Genomic DNA, 19659 nt, shown 5'->3' with positions numbered 1-19659 from the left:
CAAAGATCACTTTTGTGTTCCTTCCCCTTTTCTTTTCCGTCTCAAAGGGAGATGTCAACAAGGAATACATTTATCTTCTATATATTCTCTGGTAAAGTTGAAAGGGGCGATTATATTATTTACCTATTTAATCTTTTTACCATTTTTATTTTTTTTATTATCTTTACATTGATTTAAATCAATGATCCCAATTACAATAAGTAAAAAAAAAACAGTTACACTTCTCTATCTATTTATTTCTCCGTTTAGATTTTGTTTTTCTCTCTTCCGCTCTCTTTAACAAATTACAATTATTGTGTCTAGCAAAAAAAAAAAATTTACAATTATTGTTTCTCTCTTTATGTCATATTGATTTCGTCTCTCCCCCTTACTTCTCTCTCTTTAAAATACATACGTTCCAAGTTTCCAATGGTACAAAAGTGATAGTAAAAAAAAAAAAGAATAACTAAGCAATATAAGAGACCCAAATTGAACTATATGTGGTTTATTTTAAAATTATTTTCTCCTAATGTTTTTCTCATCATTTACTTCTCATGTAATTTTTTTCATCTATATCGGCCTAAATGCTATTTAAAATTCCTAATTTAGCAGAGTGAACCTTATATTTTACGGTGATATAGTATGATTTATTGATAATAATTTTTTTACATTATAAATTAATGAAAATTATAACTATAATTCATCTAAAAAAAATAAAGAAAATTAAATCGATAGAGATAGAAAAAATTACTTTACAGCTCCAGACTGGGACCAGTGGGGACATAATTTACTGCATATAAATAACAAAGTTAAGTTTTGGTTCATCGTTAGTAAAATCGAGTGTGTTTCTGTGTATTCTTTTTTTTTTTTTAACATAAAAATTTAGATGAAATTAGACGTGATATTCCACTCAGATCAAGAAAAATCCCTTAATTCTAACTCGCCTTGTGAAGTATTAACGTGATCCTTAATCCATTGCACCCATCCTTGATTCCCAATGGTTATTTTCTTTAACTTTTTCTTTCTTTTTGTTACAAGCAAAACTACTACTTTTTCAGCTAATCGGCACATCAATAAAAGTACAAATTATTTAATAGGATGAGTATGTGTACCACCAAAGTCATTCCCCATTCATACACTAGTAATGTTAGACAGAACATTAACTAAAAATATACAGCGTGTGTAATATTTAAATTCCAGAGGGACGATTTAGACCCGCATAAAAATTGTGCAAACAAAGTATATCTCTAATAAAAAATAAAAATCTTTTCATCATAAACGCAACTACTATCCTTCTTAAATTGAGGTAAATGAAACAGTGGAGAAAAACTGTCTTTCACTACTTTTTTAGTCCATCAACCAAATGAACATCACAATGAGAACCAAAGTTTTTTTAATAATAGGTAAAACTAAAGTCCTGTTAAGCGGAATTCTCTAACTCATGTCCCATGGACCTCGGGGAACAAAACTATCACACAAAACACAATGCTGTTTCAAAGCAAAAACTAGAAGCAATAAAAACAACACTGTATATTAGAATGATATAAGAACAAATATAATAATGGAGCCAGAAAGGACACAATGCTAAAGCCTGATAAAATGACATAACCATTAAATTAAGTTTTGGACAACAATTGCTTTGTGAATAAAATAACTAACATCCAACAAAGGTGGGGTCTCTAATTTAAAAACAGTAAATAGAAATGTAAACAAGCATAAAATAATTTAAAATCCGAGATAGGAACTTGAAACCCTAAATATTCCACTATGCCAGACATTAGCCAATTTTATGACAGATGAACCTGCTGGCACAATAGCCACTAATGATAAATTTTATATATATATCAGGCATTCAATGCTCAGAAAGGCTTTGTTGATTGAACAGTTCCACCATCTTCAAGTTCCGTTCCTAAATTCCTTATGTCATCCAACTTGTTTCCAGATCCTAGCTCTGCTGCTTTGGATGCATGGTTCTCTGTTTTGTTATTCTGCAAAACCTTATCACATTATAGCACATCAATACATATGTCACAATTTAGGCACATAACATACTAAAAGGTAACTAAGTGTTGGTTTCTTCCATCACCCAAGTTCCCTCTAACCACCACTTCTCATTAAACCCCAAATAGCGAGGGTACCCAAATAGCGAGGGTAGAAGGTAGGGCAGTCCTTATATGCAGCCTAACCCTTGCTTTGCAAAGAGGCTGTTTTCCGAATTCGAACATATGATCTGTCAGTCACAAAAGGAACAGCTTTAACATGCTTAATAAATATAAATAAGTCAATCCTTTGTTTTACCTGCAAAAGTTCAGCCATTTTGCCAGTTTCAGTATAATCCAAAGGTTTCGGAGCAGATGCTGAGTTTTCCGGAGGATAAGACTGTACTGCTTGCAGAGGCTTAATCAAGACGGGTTGATCCATGTCACTAACTTTGTCTTCCTGCCTACTGCTGGGATCCTTCACTACTATATTGTCACCTGACTTGCTGTTGTCAGTATCAGTATCCATGGCATCTGATGGAGCTTGGATCCTCTTAACAACTTCAGTAACAAGCTGCTCAAAAGGCGCACTCACTGACTTGGCATCATCTTTTGGCACATTAGATGAAGATTGATTGTGCTGAACAACTTCACTTTGCATGCCACTTGACAACATATTCTGGCTAGTTTGAGTATGAGAAATAAGTGCTTGATTTCCATCTACTGGAATTTCTTTGGTAACAATTACTCCACTCCCTAGAGAAACTTGGGTGGTGACTTGTGGTGGTTGATTAGAAACTGGCATCCCATTTGAAAAATTATTAGGTGCGAGCACAACAGGCACCACATTACCTCGGGCTAGTTGATGAGTGGTTTGGCCTGCCACAGAAGGCACATTCTTTCCTAAAGAGGAAACCAGGTTACTAGTACTACCTGCTACTCTAGGCGCCTGAGAGACTGATGGTGACCCATTCATTGTGAGATTTTCAATTCTATGAACATTCAGAGGCTGTTCATTCCTTTCCTTTGGGGGAGGAGTCTGAAACTGAGTAGTCCTTGAAGGGAACGGAATCTCATTTCTTCGGATCATTGGAACACCTGGAGCCACATCATTTTCAGGTGAAATAGGAACATAACGTCCAGGCTTGAAGACTAGCCCCCTCAAAGTAGTATCAGAATCACCAACTCTAACACTGAGCAAATATCCAGCATCAAATACTGCCTCAATTACACCAGAAACTGCCTGACCCACCATGGCATCATTTGAATCATGGTCTTGACCCCTTTGAAGGTGTTGATTTCCATTAACCCCATCAAATCCAGGAGGTACTGGTGTTTGATCAACACGAACAGGATTCTGTTTTTTACTTTGACTAAGTAGGATATAGGAACTCTCCTCTGAATCTGGCCTTGGATATTTCCGGGGACGACCACGTTTGCGCTTCAAAGGTACATCTCCTGAACCATCTGGAGTGTTATTTTGGTTTTGTTGGTCCATCTTGGTATTTCTGTTACTCCGGCGTCAACTACAAAAACGTCAAAGCTATTTAAAAAAAAAAGTGAAAAGCTGTCTATAAGCTACTTGGAGTATATTACAACCCAGCATAAGACGATCATAATATTCTTAATATTTAACTGCACCTTGACAATGATTACCTGCCTCCCCAAAACACTCAGATCATAAGTCTCATGACAATATTAGCTACCTGCCTACTTTTATTCAAAATAATCTAAGACAGTTGACAGACAATAGGGTGACTTCCCCAAAATAACATGGCTGGTGTACATCACAATACAAGAAAGGCAGTAAGTACAACATAAGATAATAATTACATTAATACTTACATGAAATCTTCCTTACTTCTATAACCATGAACAGAGGTGTTACTAAATCATGACTAAACAATAAATGCATGACAAGAAAGCTAGGCCACAAATTTATATAATCAGATCATCATAATTTCCAATATTGAAATCCTAACTATAAAGGTTGCAACATAGCATAAAACAAACCAAGGTAGTCAAAATCGAGACCCTGCCTAGGATTGGAAGAGGGAGGGAAAGTGGGAAACACAAATAATACGATCGTAACACCTACCTAGGGTACAAAATCTTACGTTTAATTAAATATTAGTAATGATTTAAAGTTCATTTTTCTTATATATATAAGAAGATCACACACACATAAAACTAAAACAAAGAGTCAAGACCAACCAGCGGAAGAGATATATATAGGATACAAATCATAGGATTGGAAGAGGGAGGGAAACACAAATCACACGATAGTAACATAAATTATATGATCATACTACCTAGGACATAATATATATATATATATAAGAAAAATAAGCTTTAGATCATTACTAATATTTAATTGAACCACCATAAGAAGGTCATATACACACGTACATAAAACGAAAACGGAGACCAAACCAGCAGAAGAGAAATCAACAGGAACAGGGGCAGTTTGAACCAGTCAGCAAGCATAGAACAAAACAACAGCAGAAGATATCCACTGAATGAAACAGCAGCAACAGAGATTGAATGAAACAATTGAATCTGAAATATATTGTATATTCAAGTGTGTAAGTCTGTACAAGGAGGCTCTCTATTTATAGAGACTAAAAGACCTAATGGGATGACCTAATGGGCCAAGCCCACAATCTAGACTATTCTAATAATAATAAATAAATATTATTTCTAACACTCCCCCTCAAGCTGGTGCGAATATATCAAAAGCTCACAGCTTGTTACAAATATGATCTATTCGGGGACCTCTAAGAGCTTTAGTGAATACATCCGCAAGTTGATCATTGGAATTGACAAATGCTGTCTCGATCTCCCTTGACTGGATCTTTTCTCTAACAAAATGACAGTCAATTTCTATATGCTTGGTCCTCTCATGAAAGACTGGGTTAGAGGATATATGCAAAGCGGCTTGGTTGTCACAAATGAGCTTCATAGGCTTTTGTTCACAGAGATGGAGTTCCTTCAGCAATTGTCTCAGCCAGATGAGCTCACAGGTTGCATTTGCCATTGCCCGATATTCTGCCTCCGCACTGGATCTGGCGCCCACAGTTTGCTTCTTACTCTTCCAAGAGATCAAATTTCCTCCGAAGAGAACACAATACCCTGAGGTGGATCGTCTATCTGAAGGAGAACCTGCCCAGTCAGCATCTGAATAACTAGAGATCTCTGAACTCCCTTTATTTGTATATAATAAACCTCTTCCTGGCGCCTTTTTAATATATCGGAGAATTCTAATAACTGCATCCCAATGGGAGTCATAGGGAGAATCAAGAAATTGACTTGCAACACTGACTGCGAAGGAGATATCTGGCCTTGTCACAGTAAGATAATTCAATTTTCCAACTAGTCAGCGGTAGCGACTAGGATCTGGCAGTGGCTCCCCCTGTCCTGGTAATAACTTAACATTGGGGTCCATAGGTGTATCAATGGGTTTACAGCCTAACATGCCAGTCTCATCTAGGATATCCAGTGCATACTTCCTCTGACAGATGGAAATGCCCCGCCTAGACTGTGCAACTTCGATCCCCAAGAAATATTGAAGTCTGCCAAGATCTTTGGTCTGAAATTGATTGAATAAATGCTCTTTCAACTGATCAATCCCGGTCTGATCACTGCCTGTAATGATAATGTCATCAACATAGACCAGGAGATAAACGCACTGGCCAGAAGAGCTATGCCGGTAAAAGACAGAATGATCGGCTTTGCTTCTGATTAAGCCAAAGGATTTAACAACTGAACTAAAGCGGCTAAACCAGGCCCGAGGAGATTGCTTCAGGCCATATAAAGATTTCCGAAGTTTACATATCATTCCAGAACTCTCCCCCTGAGCAACAAAACCTGGTGGTTGCTCCATATAAACTTCCTCCTGCAAGTCACCATGTAGAAAAGCATTCTTAATATCAAGTTGGAGAAGGGGCCAGTGATGAATGGCGGCAAGGGCAAGAAACAGGCGAGCAGAAGCCATCTTAGCAACAGGAGAAAAGGTATCCCCATAATCAAGACCAAAGATCTGTGTGTATCCCTTGGCCACTAAGCGAGCTTTGAGGCGATCAACAGTGCCATCAGGACCAACTTTAACTGTGAACACCCATCGACAACCAACAACAGACTTCCCGGGAGGAGCACGAACAAGATCCCAAGTGCCATTGGAGTGAAGTGCCTGCATTTCATCAAGCATCGCCTGGCGCCACCCTGGATGAGATAGTGCTTCACCTGTGGTTTTAGGGATGGAAACAGAAGAGAGACTAGAAACAAAAGTAAAATGTTGTGAAGAAAGTCTGTCATAACTCAAGAAAGAATAAAAGGGATGAGGATTTCGAGTGGATCGAATACCTTTCCGAAGGGCAATGGGAGGAGTCTCTGATGGAGGATCCGGAGGAGAAGAGCCGATGGGAAAGGGCGATGAGTCATCAAGAGGCAAAGTCAGAGGAGGTGCAGGCTGACGACGCTGGTATGTGAGGAGAGGACGATCTGCAGGTATGGAGGTAATTGGTTGCTCCTCTGGAATAAGGTCACCTGCAGCTGGTAAAGACAAGTCAAGAAAAGGAACAGGAAGGACCTGATCAACTTGGGACACTGGAAACGGAGTAGAGTGAAAAGGCTGCTGATCAAGGAAAGTGACATCAGCAGAAACGATATAACGCTTGAGATCAGGAGAATAGCAACGATACCCTTTTTGAAAACGTGTATACCCAAGGAAAATACATTTGAAGGCCTTGGATGTCAACTTGTCTTTACCTGGAGTAAGATCATGAACAAAACAAGTACAGCCAAAAATATGTAAAGGCAGAGGATAAGAAGGTGCTCCGGAAAACAAAATATTGTGGGGAACATCATTATTTAGCACAGAAGAGGGCATGCGGTTGATAAGGAAACATGAGGTGATAATAGCATCTGCCCAAAAACGGAGTGGGACGTTCATATGAATGAGAAGGGTACGTGCAGTTTCAACTAGATGTCTATTTTTACGTTCAGCGACTCCATTTTGTTGTGGAGTGTGGGGACAGGTAGTCTGGTGTATCGCCCCTTGTGTATCCAAAAATTTAGAAAATTCAAGAGACACATACTCTTTTGCATTATCACTGCGCAAGATTTGAATAGAAGCACCAAATTGAGTTTTTATTTCTGCACAAAACTTTTGATAAATTGAAAATAACTCAGAACGATTTTTCATTAAATAAACTCAAGTGCAACGGGAGAAATCATCAATAAAGGTGACAAAATACTGAAAACCCAAGACAGACGTTGTTCGACTCGGACCCCAAATATCAGAATGAACAATAGAAAAAGGAGCATCAGCTCTTTTATTGACTCTATTAGCAAAGGAGGAGCGAGTGTGTTTTCCTTGCTGACAAGAATGACAGTTTAAAGACTTAAGATTGGATAAAAAGGGAACCATATGCTGAAGCTTGGAGAGGTTTGGATGACCCAAACGACTGTGAATTAGCTCAGGAGACTCTGTGAGAGAACAGGCTACTGGAGAAGGTGGTGCAATCAGATAGTAGAGACCTCGTGACTCAAAACGCCTGCTCCAATCGTCTTCCCCGTACCCGAATCCTGCATAGAAAAGAATTGTTTAGAGAAGGTAATAGTACATGAAAGAGAATGAATCAACTGGCTAACAGAGATTAAATTAAAAGGAATGCCAGGTATATAATAAACAGAACTCAAAGTTAAAAGGGGAGTTGGGTTGGCTTCCCCAATTCCACGAGCAGGAGCCTTAGTGCCATCAGCAAGAGTGACAGGTGGTAGGTTATTAGAATAAGAAAGTGAAGTGAAGAGATCTTTATTACCACAAAGATGATGAGTAGCACCTGAGTCTATTATCCAGGGTCCAAGAGATGATTGATAAAAACAAGCAACATGATTACCAGTGTCTTGAGTAGGATGCTAAAAAGAAACCTTCTTGAGAAGTGCCTCATAGTCGGCACTTGAAAGAGTTACTAATCCAGTTAAAGGTGGCGTAACATCAGTTTGAGCAAAGTTGGCAGTCGATGGCTTCCAATGAGGGTACTTCCTATAGCAGCGTTCTTCAAAATGCCCAAGATTCTGGCAATAATTGCAACGAGGCCTCTGTCTGCGGCCAGGTCTGCGACCGCGTACACTGTTCCAATTGGAATCAGTGGCCCGAGAAAAGAATGGAGATTGGGTAGTACTGGAGATGATGCCAGTCGTGTTTTTGGACGCATTATTTGAGCCCTCCATCACAAAATAAAAGGAGATGACCAAAAAATAGCAAAGAACTACAAGAAAGCAAGAAATCGCGCAAAAACGTTGCACAAAAGTGTCCAAACAGCGGGTTTTTCACTGATATCTTTCAAACGGATGGGACCCACAACGAACGGAGACCAGATCTGGAAAGAGGGTGAGGAAGCGAGCAAGATGGTGGTGGTCCGGCCTGGAACGGTGGCCGGACGGTGGCTCACGCGCCGGAACAGTGGTTCGGCCGCCGGAGACTTCCACCGGCGCGTGGATGCTCCGATCAACACGCGGCTTGGACAGCCAGGGTCGCCTCCCTGAGCCGCTCCTGATCGCGTGGTGGTTCGTCGGAAAAGTCGCCGGAAAAGCAGTCTGACGACGGTGAACAGTGGCGGACGGTGGTTTTGTGGCGGTTTCCGGCGATGAACGGAGGCTGACGATCTTTTTCCTGATGATACGAGGTTGAGGGCAAAAAATTTGTGACTAAATAAGGGTTAGGTGTGAAAGGATGGTTGCCGGTGTGATGCACGGCAGTAAAAAGAAAGGAAAAGATATATATGCGGAAGCAGAGCCCTCAGATCGAGAGCTCTGATACCAAATTGAATCTGAAATATATTGTATATTCAAGTGTGTAAGTCTGTACAAGGAGGCTCTCTATTTATAGAGACTAAAAGACCTAATGGGCCAAGCCCACAATCTAGACTATTCTAGACTATTCTAATAATAATAAATTAATATTATTTCTAACAGAAACAGCAACAGCAGGCAGCAGGCAGCAACACGAAATGGATCGTAGGGTTTCAGAACAGAATAGGAACAGAAATGGAATGGGATTAAAAACTGGGTAAAGTACAGGTTCTTCAGTCAGGTGGGTCGGTGTTTGGGACGAAGGTTTTTCCAAGGTTGGTGAAATCGTCCCAATCCTACAATCTCACGGTTATGCAATGCAATCCTACCAGAACTCAATCCAGGGTATGAATGGGATCATGGGGGGCAGACAAAACTCGTAAAATTGTCCAATCTTACGAGCATATGCACAATATTAACTACCTTGACACAAACAAATTACCAGTATTATGAGAGAATTATCTAAACCTGGTGCCACACCAGAAAGAAAAAGAGCATTGAAAATAAAAGAGTGTAGAGGTTCTATATTTTTCATCTAGAGTTCTTGGTAGGGAACTTGGACAGTAGGCAAAACTTGTGTTGGTTTCAACCTCTTACTGGCAGGAATTGAAAGAATTAAAAGTTCAAAACAAAAAGTGATTGCAAGAATTAAATTAAAAACAATACCTTAATAGGTTGTAGGGAAAATAAACAGATATAATATGAGCCCAGCATAAATGGCAGGTCTTGATGTACACACTTATCAAAATGACAAGAAATAATTTAAATAGAAATAAAATATAACAGAAATTATGACTATTCTTTTCTTTTCTTTTCTTTTCAAAACCAAAGTTAATGCTGCTATTAAGAACCGAAGGCTAATTATCTTTATGTCGAAAAATTAGAGAGAAATAAGGTTTTCGAAAAGTGACAAAAGGAGATATAGACAAAGAAAGAAAGACAACGTAAAACGGATGTAGGACGAAGCATAGTCAATACCTGCATTCATACTAAAAGTAATGGAATAAATTGTATAGTTGTCGTTTTGTCAAAATCATCAATAATCATCGTTGTTTTCAGGGTAAACGTTTTCTAATTCACAAACTTTCCTTAATAGTTAATACCCCTAACTTTTAAAACAATATTAAATTATCAATACAGTGAAATACACATAGACTTAGGTTGTAACTAAACTAGACTTGGGTAAACACTAGAAAAAATAAGGAAAAAACTAGGCAGTGGATTCGATTGGCAGCAAGCTATACCTAAATTTCAAAAAATTCACCCTTCATATAAAGTTTAACAAAAAAAAATAAAAAAAAAATGCATCCATGAGGGGCAAACAAAATGAAAGCCTTGAACAAATGAATGATAGTGTGTTGAAAATGGTTCCTTTTTTCAAATATGTTTTCTACTAGAAATTACAGTATGGTTACTTATATTGACAAAATTATTAAAAAAAAAAGGAAGAAGAAAGTCTTTTAAGATAGGATGGTTAGTAGAATAGAAGTCAGACAACACAGCCTGTTATTCAGAGATATAAAACAGTCTTTACTATTAGCAAAATCATTCTATATCAGGAAGGTAATTTTCGCAAAAAAAAAAAAAAAGGAAAAAGGAAAATCTATCGTAGAAGTCTACAAGAAAATTATGAGGCTGTAAGCTAATAATTATTGACAATATCCAATAAACATATTCTACCGAAATCGCAGTTCAGACATGTAAGAACTCGCACCGTTAATTAAGGAAATTAAGTAATTAATTATGTTAAATTAGGAAATGATTCCATAATTAACCCTAATAATTATTAAGAGGCTTTAATAATTATGTTAAGTGATTAAGAATGTTGAAAGTCGATTTTCGGAAGAAAAGTACAGATACCGGTTCTGTTAATCGGTATAAATGCGTACCGAAAAAGTATCCCGGAAAATTATAATAAGTGCATGATAATTACTAGAATGATATGTAAGACTTGTAAAACGAGTTTCAAGTCAAAATAATAAGAACTGGTGCCAGAAACTGATACTGGCTGTGAAAAGCGCGTACCGGAAAGGTGCTCCAAAAAATATTATAAAAATATGATAATTCTTGTAAAATTGAGTAGGTTAAGAATCCAAAGTTTGGGATTAAAATACTAAGCGTAGCAATTAAAGTTAATACTGTGTGTTTAATGCTTAAGTGACCTATAAATACTCTTATTAAGGGCACACAACCCTAGAAAACAGACTTCTATGCGTGAGTTGTTGAGAGGCTGATCAGTTTGGCTGCTCCTTTGGGTTTTCTTCTCCATTTCTTGAGCAAGTTGGCTCCTTTGGCTTTAAGTCTTTTCTTTTCTTCATCCTTAGCACCATGGTTGGGTGTGATGGTCACTTGTGAGTGGGAGAGGAGCTTATGTTCTGAGTTGTGTTGCTCTCTTAGTGAGCTTGAGGTGCTGTCTTGTTGAGTTGGGGGTTGTGGAGTCATCTTCTTGGTTTGTGAAGCTTCAAGGAGCTTCCTTTGTGAAGAAAGGGCCAAGCTTTGTGGCATTTTCGTTGGTCTTGTGTAGTCAGTTTGTTGGAGCTGGTTGTGAGCTCCAAGAGCAGCCCTTGTTTCTGCTTTGAAGCCTTGAGTATGTACCTCAACTTGATCATGAGTTTTTATGCTTAAAAATGGAACCTTGATGCATGTAATGGTTAAAAGATGATAACCTAACTTGAGGTAATGTCAAACACACCTAGAAATGCATGTTTAGGCTTCTGTAATCGGTAAAAATGGTACCTTTGAAGGATATCTTCGCGAAATGCAGAAACTGCATTCTGTCGCGAAATATCCGGATATTTGCCCGTGAAATATCCGGATATTGATATCCGAATATGGGGATCTGGATATCGGATATTGATATCCGGATATTGCCAAAGAGATATCCGGATATTGGATATCCGGATATGCCCCGAGGAATATCCGGATATTCTGGGATTTCGAAGAACAGTAGCTGTGCTGTGTGTACAGTAGGCTATTGGGGGTTTGTGGACCCTAGATTGATGAAGTTGAACTTCTGTAATTAATGAACTAAGTCAGAATCATGTGATTAAGGGCTTGTGGCTTCGTTGGAAGCCTTAAGACGTAAATCGTTAAAGGAGAACGTAGTCTTTATGTTAATGCTTTTGAGCTATGTATGTTGATACACTTGCTGGTCCTAAATCAGATTGTGATCTGCTGTGTGTTGGACTTGAGCTGTGAGAACTCTTGGCATTGGATAGTGAGCTTGCAAGGTAAGCTTTCGTGTCCTCGGTTTAGCCATGTTGTGGTTCCACCATGTCCCATGGGGGTATGGTTATATGCATGCTGTGTTACATGCTTTTGATGTTTTGAAAATGCTGTTGAGCTGTTATATGCTAGTGCCTTTATGATATGCATGTGGTGTTCCACCTATACGGTAAGCCTGAGTATGTGGTACATACAAGACGGTGAGGCTGTGGGTGAGGTGCAAGCGGTGTTCCTTGAACTACGTGTGGGTAATAGGCGTATTCCTACATTTCTCTGGCCAGTAGAATAGTATTGACACACATGGCATGAATATCTGTTGCACTGCATAGTTTTGGAACTGACATTGATATAAATGCTTTTAGAACTTATATTGCACATGTAAGTGAGCTTGGGGTGGAAGATCCTTGAGGACCCCATGTCTTACTGAGATTTCTAGTTTAGAGATCTCACCCCACGTTTGGGGAATGCTTATTTCAGGTTCGGGTAATGTTGAGACCTCAGGCGGCAGGAGGCCGGAGCTGAGTTAGATATTGATGATATTATATGCCGACTTGTTGGATGCTGGATATGCATGCTGCTTTTATGCTTTGAGCTTCATGTTATGTTTATGATTATCTTGTTGAGACGCTGTTGATTTGGTGAGCATGGGGATTGTCCATGACACATAGACTAGTTATGTCTTAGTTGATTTGGAGTTGTAATAATGTATCAGGATATTGTCCGGACTACGTGATGTAGATCTGTGATTTAGATACTCACTTTATTTATATATTGAGGTATTTCAGTATATGTCTTATTGCAATTTACATTCAGGCGATATTTTATGAAATTGATTAAGTAATCAACTTGGCTAAGTATAATGACGTCATAATTGGAAAAGAAAAAGATATTCCACATTTTTAATTAAGCGTAGCTTAATACGATGTAATGATAACACTACCGGATATATACGGGGTGTTACAAGACACATCAGCAAACACTTAATTACTTCATACCCAAACTGAAATGCAGACTTGATAATTTCAACAATTCCACCCAAAACGTTCATGGAAGAGTGCCCGCAGTTTCTAAAGCATGATAGCTGAAATTTTTTATTAATAATGCATGAACTGAAACTTTGACTTTTACACAACAGCATTAACCGTTCTTTATAAGTCAAACGTTACTCTGGAAATTAAATCATTATATAAAACAACTTATGACTTTTGCAGAACAGCATTGCTTAAAATATATGAAAACAGGATTACTTATTGCATACCAAGGTTGCCATGGAAATCTGAAAGAATCTTATGTAGAAGTCATAAATCTCACTATTTTCGAGGGGGAAGAATCAAAGAACATGTCTTGATGGGCCATATGGAAGTAGAATATGTTAAAAATCTGTTTATATCCATTTTAGAAGATTAAAAAGAACAGAAAATTTCCCAAAGAAATCTGACTCCTTGTAAGAAAAGCAACTCCGGCAATTAGATTGCTGAATGTGAACTGTATAGGGTAAGAAGTCTGATTTAAAGCAACCAAGAAAAACAGTTCTAGAAAATATGAAGTACAAATTAGATTTTAATATCAAAACCAAAAATTTGGAATGAAAATGCACCTAAAAAATTATTCCTTATAAGCTAGAATTCTAAGACATGACAGTAAACTACTCAAAAACCTCCATCCAACCAGATTAAATATGACAAAATCATTATCAAAAACTAGATATCAAATTTTCCTACCAACTTTCCAATTATTTAGAATGGATTAGGCTGTAAAAACTCTAAATTCAATTGTCATTCTCACTGGGTAAATTAAGATCAGCCCCTCCCCATTTCTCCCCAAAACTTAAAAACTAGAAACAAAAAGACAAGCTTCAAGCAATAGAACAAAACCACATACCCCAAATGCAAGTCAACCCAATATGTTTGAATAAAACATTAAATATCAAGGAATTTTATAGGTGCACACCAAAGTATTATAACTATAAGGTCATAAAAAGAATCACCGCAGACACAAATGGCTATTCATTGTAGAATACATAAAATTATAAAGGAAAAGAGTTTCTAGACATTACCCCTCTTTCAGTGATGTAACCTTGGCAGCAAAACGAACACCTGCAACAATTGGGAAAAAAAATTCGAAATTTCAGAAAACCATGAAGCAAAAGCCAATTAACAATAATACAAACTAATAAAAAAAATTTACAACAACACCGAAGAATTAAATATTCCCATTACTAATCCGTAAACCAAAATCCAAGGGTTTAACTTAAAAAAAAAAAAAATCAAACTTTTCCTTTTCCATTTCATTTTTTTCCTTTCTGAAAACAATCCAAACTTAATCTAAGAAAAAACCCTTATGTCAGTTTGATCGAAAAACCCAAAAACTAAAAATGAAAATGAAAAAAATCCTACCATCAATAATCCGTACACCACAATAAGGGTTTAACTTCGTTGGAAGAAAAAAAAATCCAATTTTTCCCTTTCCCATATCATTTTTTCTTTATTCTGTAAAACCAATCAATCAAAAATAAAAAAATGTTCGCCCCCAGAAAAATCCCTGATATGGGTTTGTTCGAAAAACACAAGAAAAACCAACATGCAAGAGCTAGAGAGAGATTACAGAGTTAGGAACTGCAAAGGGAGAGACCAAAAGGTGTTTGTGTTGAGATTGAGAATTTGAGAGATTCAGAGACTTGAGATTCGATTTTGCAGACATGCACGAAGAAGAACGAGGAAGTGGAAGCTATTTAGACGGAGAGAACGAGGCGGTGCAGTGTAAGATAGTGTGCACAGTCACACACGCTTACACACTCTCTGGGTGCTATTCTATCAGGCTGTTATAGAATGGCTTATAACGGTGCAGTAAGAATTTGACACGTGACAAATCAAGTGGGTCACGTTGACTTGTAGCCCTTAGGGGTCGAACGTGGCATATATTGATTTGAACACACATTGGTAGTAGTAGCTGTGAACATGCACACTGACACAACGACTGCCTCTTTTTTTTTTTTTTTCTGGTGCCACTGAAGTGTGATGAATGTGGTGGCCCACAGTGACAATAAAGTGATTAATATAAGGCAAAATGTAACCAATAATCCTTTTTGGATAAGAAGGAAAAAGAAAATAAAAGAAAAAAATTAGCATCATTTTTAATTTTTTGTTTGATATTATTTATTAATTTATCAATTATTCAATTAATTCAATTCAAGTCGAATAGAATTACATAAGCGCCAAAATTATTTTATTAAATTTTTTTTTTTGAAATACAATGAAAACTAAAGCAACGTCAAAAAAAGCCCTATATTGGGCACAATCTTGGGAGACTAACTCCCCTCAAGTTATTACGAAGCAATTCCAAACAAGTCGTTGGAGGGACATCCAGCACAATCAGTTGTCCATCCTGATGAGGTGCATGAGTAGCAAGCCAATCAGCAACAAAATTGCCTTCTCTATAAGTATGACTAAGCTGAATAATCCAGTCTCTTTGAAGCATTCTACGAGCTCGGATGATTAAAGCAGAAAGAGGATGACTTACGTCACACTCTTTTCTTATAAATTCCAAAGCCACTTTGGAGTCACCCTCCACAAAGACTCTCCTAAATCTCTTATGCCAAGCCAGATCCATACCTGTCAAGAACCCCCAAATTTCCGCTGAAGTAGAAATACCACTCCCAAGGAATTTTGTAAAACCAGTTAACCAGTTCCCAGCAGCATCCCTTATGACTCCACCACATGCAGTCCTTTGCCCACTATCTATGTTGTAACCATCCACATTAAGTTTAACATAACCCTCAGAGGGAAAATTCCAGTGAATAAGACGTTCCTCTCTTCTAAGCTCCTGATGACCAATCTTAATAAGAGTTTCATTAGCCAATTGAATATTACCACAAGTGTAGGTAATGCGTCTAATGAGACCATACTTTGAGGTGCTAGTTTGATAAAAGATCACCTTATTTCTTTCCCCCCACAAACACCAAGCTATCACCCCAAAATACAAAGGCCAAGTTCGATCAGTTTGAAACGGACCTTTTAATCCTAGATTTGTCTGAATCCATAGGTGAAGATCCATGGAGAAAAAGTCACTACGGTTATCAAAAGGAACCCAATGCTCCCATAATTCCCTGGCACCAGGACAATCTCTAATGGCATGTAAACTATCCTCAAGATTATAATGACATCTCAGACACGCTGCATCTGTAGCCATGTGACGATGCACTCTACGAACATTAGTTAAAAGAAAACCTATGTAGAGAAGCCATAAGAATTGTCTAATACGTTCAGGACCAGGCCAAGCCCAAATTACCTTCCAAATCCTATCCTGATGATAATGATAGGTACCCATGAGATAGTTATAAGTTGATTTCACTGAAAAAACCCCATCTTGGCTACCTGCCCAAATAACACGGTCCGGAGAAGAATCCATTGTAGGAGGGAGCACACTACGAATCTTGTCTAATACTGAAGTAGGAAGAAGGTGCTGGAATAAAGGCCAGTCCCAATTACCATAACAAGTTACAAATTGAGACGTAGACCAATGGGTCATAATAGGAGGAATAGGTTGAACGGCCAGAGAAACAAGTTGAGGACATCCTGGCACCCACGAATCCATCCAAAAAGACGTATGAACCCTATCCCCTAAAATGATACGAGAATTCTCTAGAGTTTGAGGCCAATACTTAACAATAGCCTTCCATAAACCAGAATCATTTACTGAAGCCGAGATACTTGGAATGAGCCTCTCCTCCACCTTATACTTGCTACGAAGGACCCAAACCCATAATGAATTACGATCAGTCATGATACGGTGACCTAGCTTCATGATAAAAGCCATATTATTCTCTTTAATTTTACGAAAATCAAGCCCCCTACATTCTTCGGCAAACAGACCGTCTCCCAAGAAACCAAGTGAACTTTCCTTCGTTCAGAAGTTGATCCCCAAATGAAATTCCTAGTTACACTCTCAATACGATCACACGTACCACTAGGAATAATACAAGTTTGCATAGGATATTGAGGAATTGCAGTAAGAACTGACCTAGCCAAAGTTGATCTTCCTGCCAATGAAAGAGTACGTTGATTCCAGGCATTTAAACGAGCTTGCATCCGATTTAAGATATAGCCAAACGTACTCTTTGTAACATGGCTATGACGAAGAGGAATACCCAAGTATTTACCCAAGTCATTTGTAGGAGAGTAGCCCATCAACTGGCTTAGATTCTGCACTCGGGTATGATTAACGTTTCTGGAGAAGAAGACTTTTGTTTTTTCCTTGCTAACCTTCTCACCAGAGCACCTGCAAAAACAATCAAGAATCTTATTAATAATAACAGTTTGCCCTTCTATGGCTTCTGTAAAGAGCAGAAGATCATCTGCAAAAAATATATGGGAAAGCAGTGGTCCCCTTCTATTCAATCTGATAGGCTTCCAAACGTCCTCCTGAACTGCTACATTAATCAAATGAGCAAGTATTTCCATGCAAAGGATGAAAAGATAAGGAGACAAAGGATCTCCTTGACGAAGACCTTGATTAGGAGAAAATTCTGTCGTAGTTGATCCATTCCATAACAAATTCATTGTACATGACGAGACACAACACATGATCAGAGAAATAATATTCTCAGGCAAACCAACATCCACAAGCGTGTCTTTCAGAAACTCCCAAGAAATCTTGTCGTAAGCCTTTTCTAAATCAACTTTGACAGTCATCCAAACCTTACCTCCTCTCTTTTTATTCATGGAATGGATGGTTTCTTGAGCCACAATGATATTATCCGCTCCTTGTCTACCCTTAATAAAACCACATTGATTAGGCATAACCATGTGAGCCATATGAGATTTCAGCATATTAGCCACAATCTTAGTTACAGTCTTGTAAGTAACATTACAAAGGCTAATAGGTCTGAAATCTTTAAATAATTCAGGCACATCAATCTTAGGAATCAGACAAATCAAAGTTTGGTTAATCTCTTTGATATTATCCGGATGAAGGAACACACTTTTCACAAAAGAGATAACTGACTCGCCCACCTTATCCCACTGAGATTGAAAGAAAAGAGCATTAAGCCCATCCTTCCCAGGCGACTTGTATGGACCAAAAGAGAAGACTATATCTTTGATCTCCTTACTGTTGGGCATAATACTCATCGTGTCTAAAGCATGTGCTTCAATAACTGGAAAAAAGCCACGAACTGGAAAAGCCGGTTTAGGTCATGGATCTTTTGTGTACAGATTTTCAAAGAAGGAAACAACCATTTTCATTAAAACCTGCTGATCACCAATCCAAACTCCCTCCGAGTTTTTCAACGTATCTATGCGATTCCTCCTACGTCTGGCAACCGTCACAGAATGAAAGAAACACGAGTTCCTATCTCCAAGAGCAAACCAATTCAATTTCGATCTTTGAAACCAAGTGATTTCCTCTTGAAGATAAATCTTGTCTAGTTCCCTCCATAGATCCTTTTGCAACATCTCAAGGCTATGACTGTACTGATAACTAAGACATCTATCAATACCTCTAATCCTTGTATGCAAATCATTCTTTCTTTTCAGAGCAATCCTATAAACATTTCTATGCCATTCCGAAGCATTAATCCGAAATGTCTCCATAGCATGCATCCAGTTTACATTGTTTGACAAACATCCATTAACCACCTCATGAAAAGTGCTCTCTGTTAACCAGGATACTAGAAAACGGAAAGGACGCTCCCTTCTCGGATAAATAGCAGGTTGACCTTCCCATAATAACACTGGTCGATGATCTGAGCCAAAGAAAGGCAAGTTGAAAGCCACACGGTTAGGGAAAACCAAGTTCCAATTTTCATTAGCGCAAACCCTATCAAGACGTTCCTGAAGATTTCTTCTTTGCCAAGTGAAAATAGGACCTTGATTGCCAATGTCAGACAAGCTACATTCATCTAAACAATCACAAAATTCCCTCATGCTATTCCAGTTATGCCCATTACCACCTAGCTTCTCATACTCATACAAATAAGTATTAAAATCACCTGCTATCCCCCAAGCCGCATTCCTCGTGGACTGATCAAACAGTGAAGACAGAATTTCCCACAGCTGAATATGTTCCTATCTTCGCAGACTTGCATAAATAAAAGTCATGAACTCCTCTCTATTTTCTTTTACCCAACAAATATTAGTATGAACAAGTTGGCGATGAGAAAAAAGAACATCCATTGAAACTTCATCAGTGTTCCAAAGCACCCAAATACCGCCAGAAAAACCAACAGCATCACGATGAAAGTAACCAGAAAAACCAAGACGCTGAATAGCTCTATCCTCCATAACACCACTCAATCTGGTTTCTAACAAAGCCATAACTTTAATATTGTATCTATGAGAAAGATCTCGAATTAGAGGTGGAAAACTCCTTTTCCCAGCCCCTCTACAATTCCAGGTCAAAATATTCATAAAAACAATCTTAAATTTATCAGAACAGAAACTGGCCCTTAGAAAGAGCATTGGTATAGACCGAGGTCGCACCCAAAACATCCAAATTATCCAAAGGGATAGAATCCTTGTGAGTTTGATAAAAATTCCTCATTAACGTAAGAGCATCTGGAGGTCTTCTATGTTTACCTCCATTATCCAAGCCACTAGAAGAAGGAAGAGTCTCTTGCTGATTA

The 19659-nt window shown here is 38.1% G+C and overlaps 2 protein-coding genes across 5 annotated transcripts; both read right to left on the bottom strand.

Annotated features, from left to right (window-relative positions):
* Positions 1-1561: 1561 nt before the first annotated feature.
* LOC133302017 (protein METABOLIC NETWORK MODULATOR 1) lies at positions 1562-14766 on the bottom strand. Of its 4 annotated transcripts, none has more exons than XM_061501732.1 (4): positions 14643-14766; positions 14095-14134; positions 2278-3484; positions 1562-1976 (listed from the first exon to the last, which is right to left on the bottom strand). In XM_061501732.1, exons 3-4 carry the CDS (start codon positions 3454-3456, stop codon positions 1839-1841), a joined length of 1317 nt encoding a protein of 438 aa, XP_061357716.1. In that variant the 5' UTR covers positions 3457-3484; positions 14095-14134; positions 14643-14766; the 3' UTR covers positions 1562-1838. The 4 variants fall into 4 exon arrangements, with proteins under 4 accessions (XP_061357716.1, XP_061357719.1, XP_061357717.1 ...); XM_061501735.1 differs by having other exon boundaries at positions 1562-1967; XM_061501733.1 differs by having other exon boundaries at positions 14670-14728.
* Positions 14767-18229: 3463 nt separating this feature from the next.
* On the bottom strand, positions 18230-19418 carry LOC133302012 (uncharacterized; the record flags this gene model as incomplete). The annotated part of the gene is made up of 2 exons (XM_061501722.1): positions 18230-19057; positions 19160-19418. Coding segments are annotated over 2 exons (1087 nt in total), but the record flags the coding sequence as incomplete, so codon positions are not given.
* Between the last annotated feature and the right edge of the window lie 241 nt (positions 19419-19659).

This window comes from Gastrolobium bilobum, unplaced genomic scaffold (assembly GCF_033153095.1).
Source record: "Gastrolobium bilobum isolate Gb01-03AN ecotype WA unplaced genomic scaffold, APGP_CSIRO_Gbil_v1 utg41191, whole genome shotgun sequence".
Taxonomy (NCBI): domain Eukaryota; kingdom Viridiplantae; phylum Streptophyta; class Magnoliopsida; order Fabales; family Fabaceae; genus Gastrolobium; species Gastrolobium bilobum.
The sequence above is the reverse complement of the archived record's forward strand: the minus strand, read 5'-3'. Positions and strand labels throughout refer to the sequence as shown.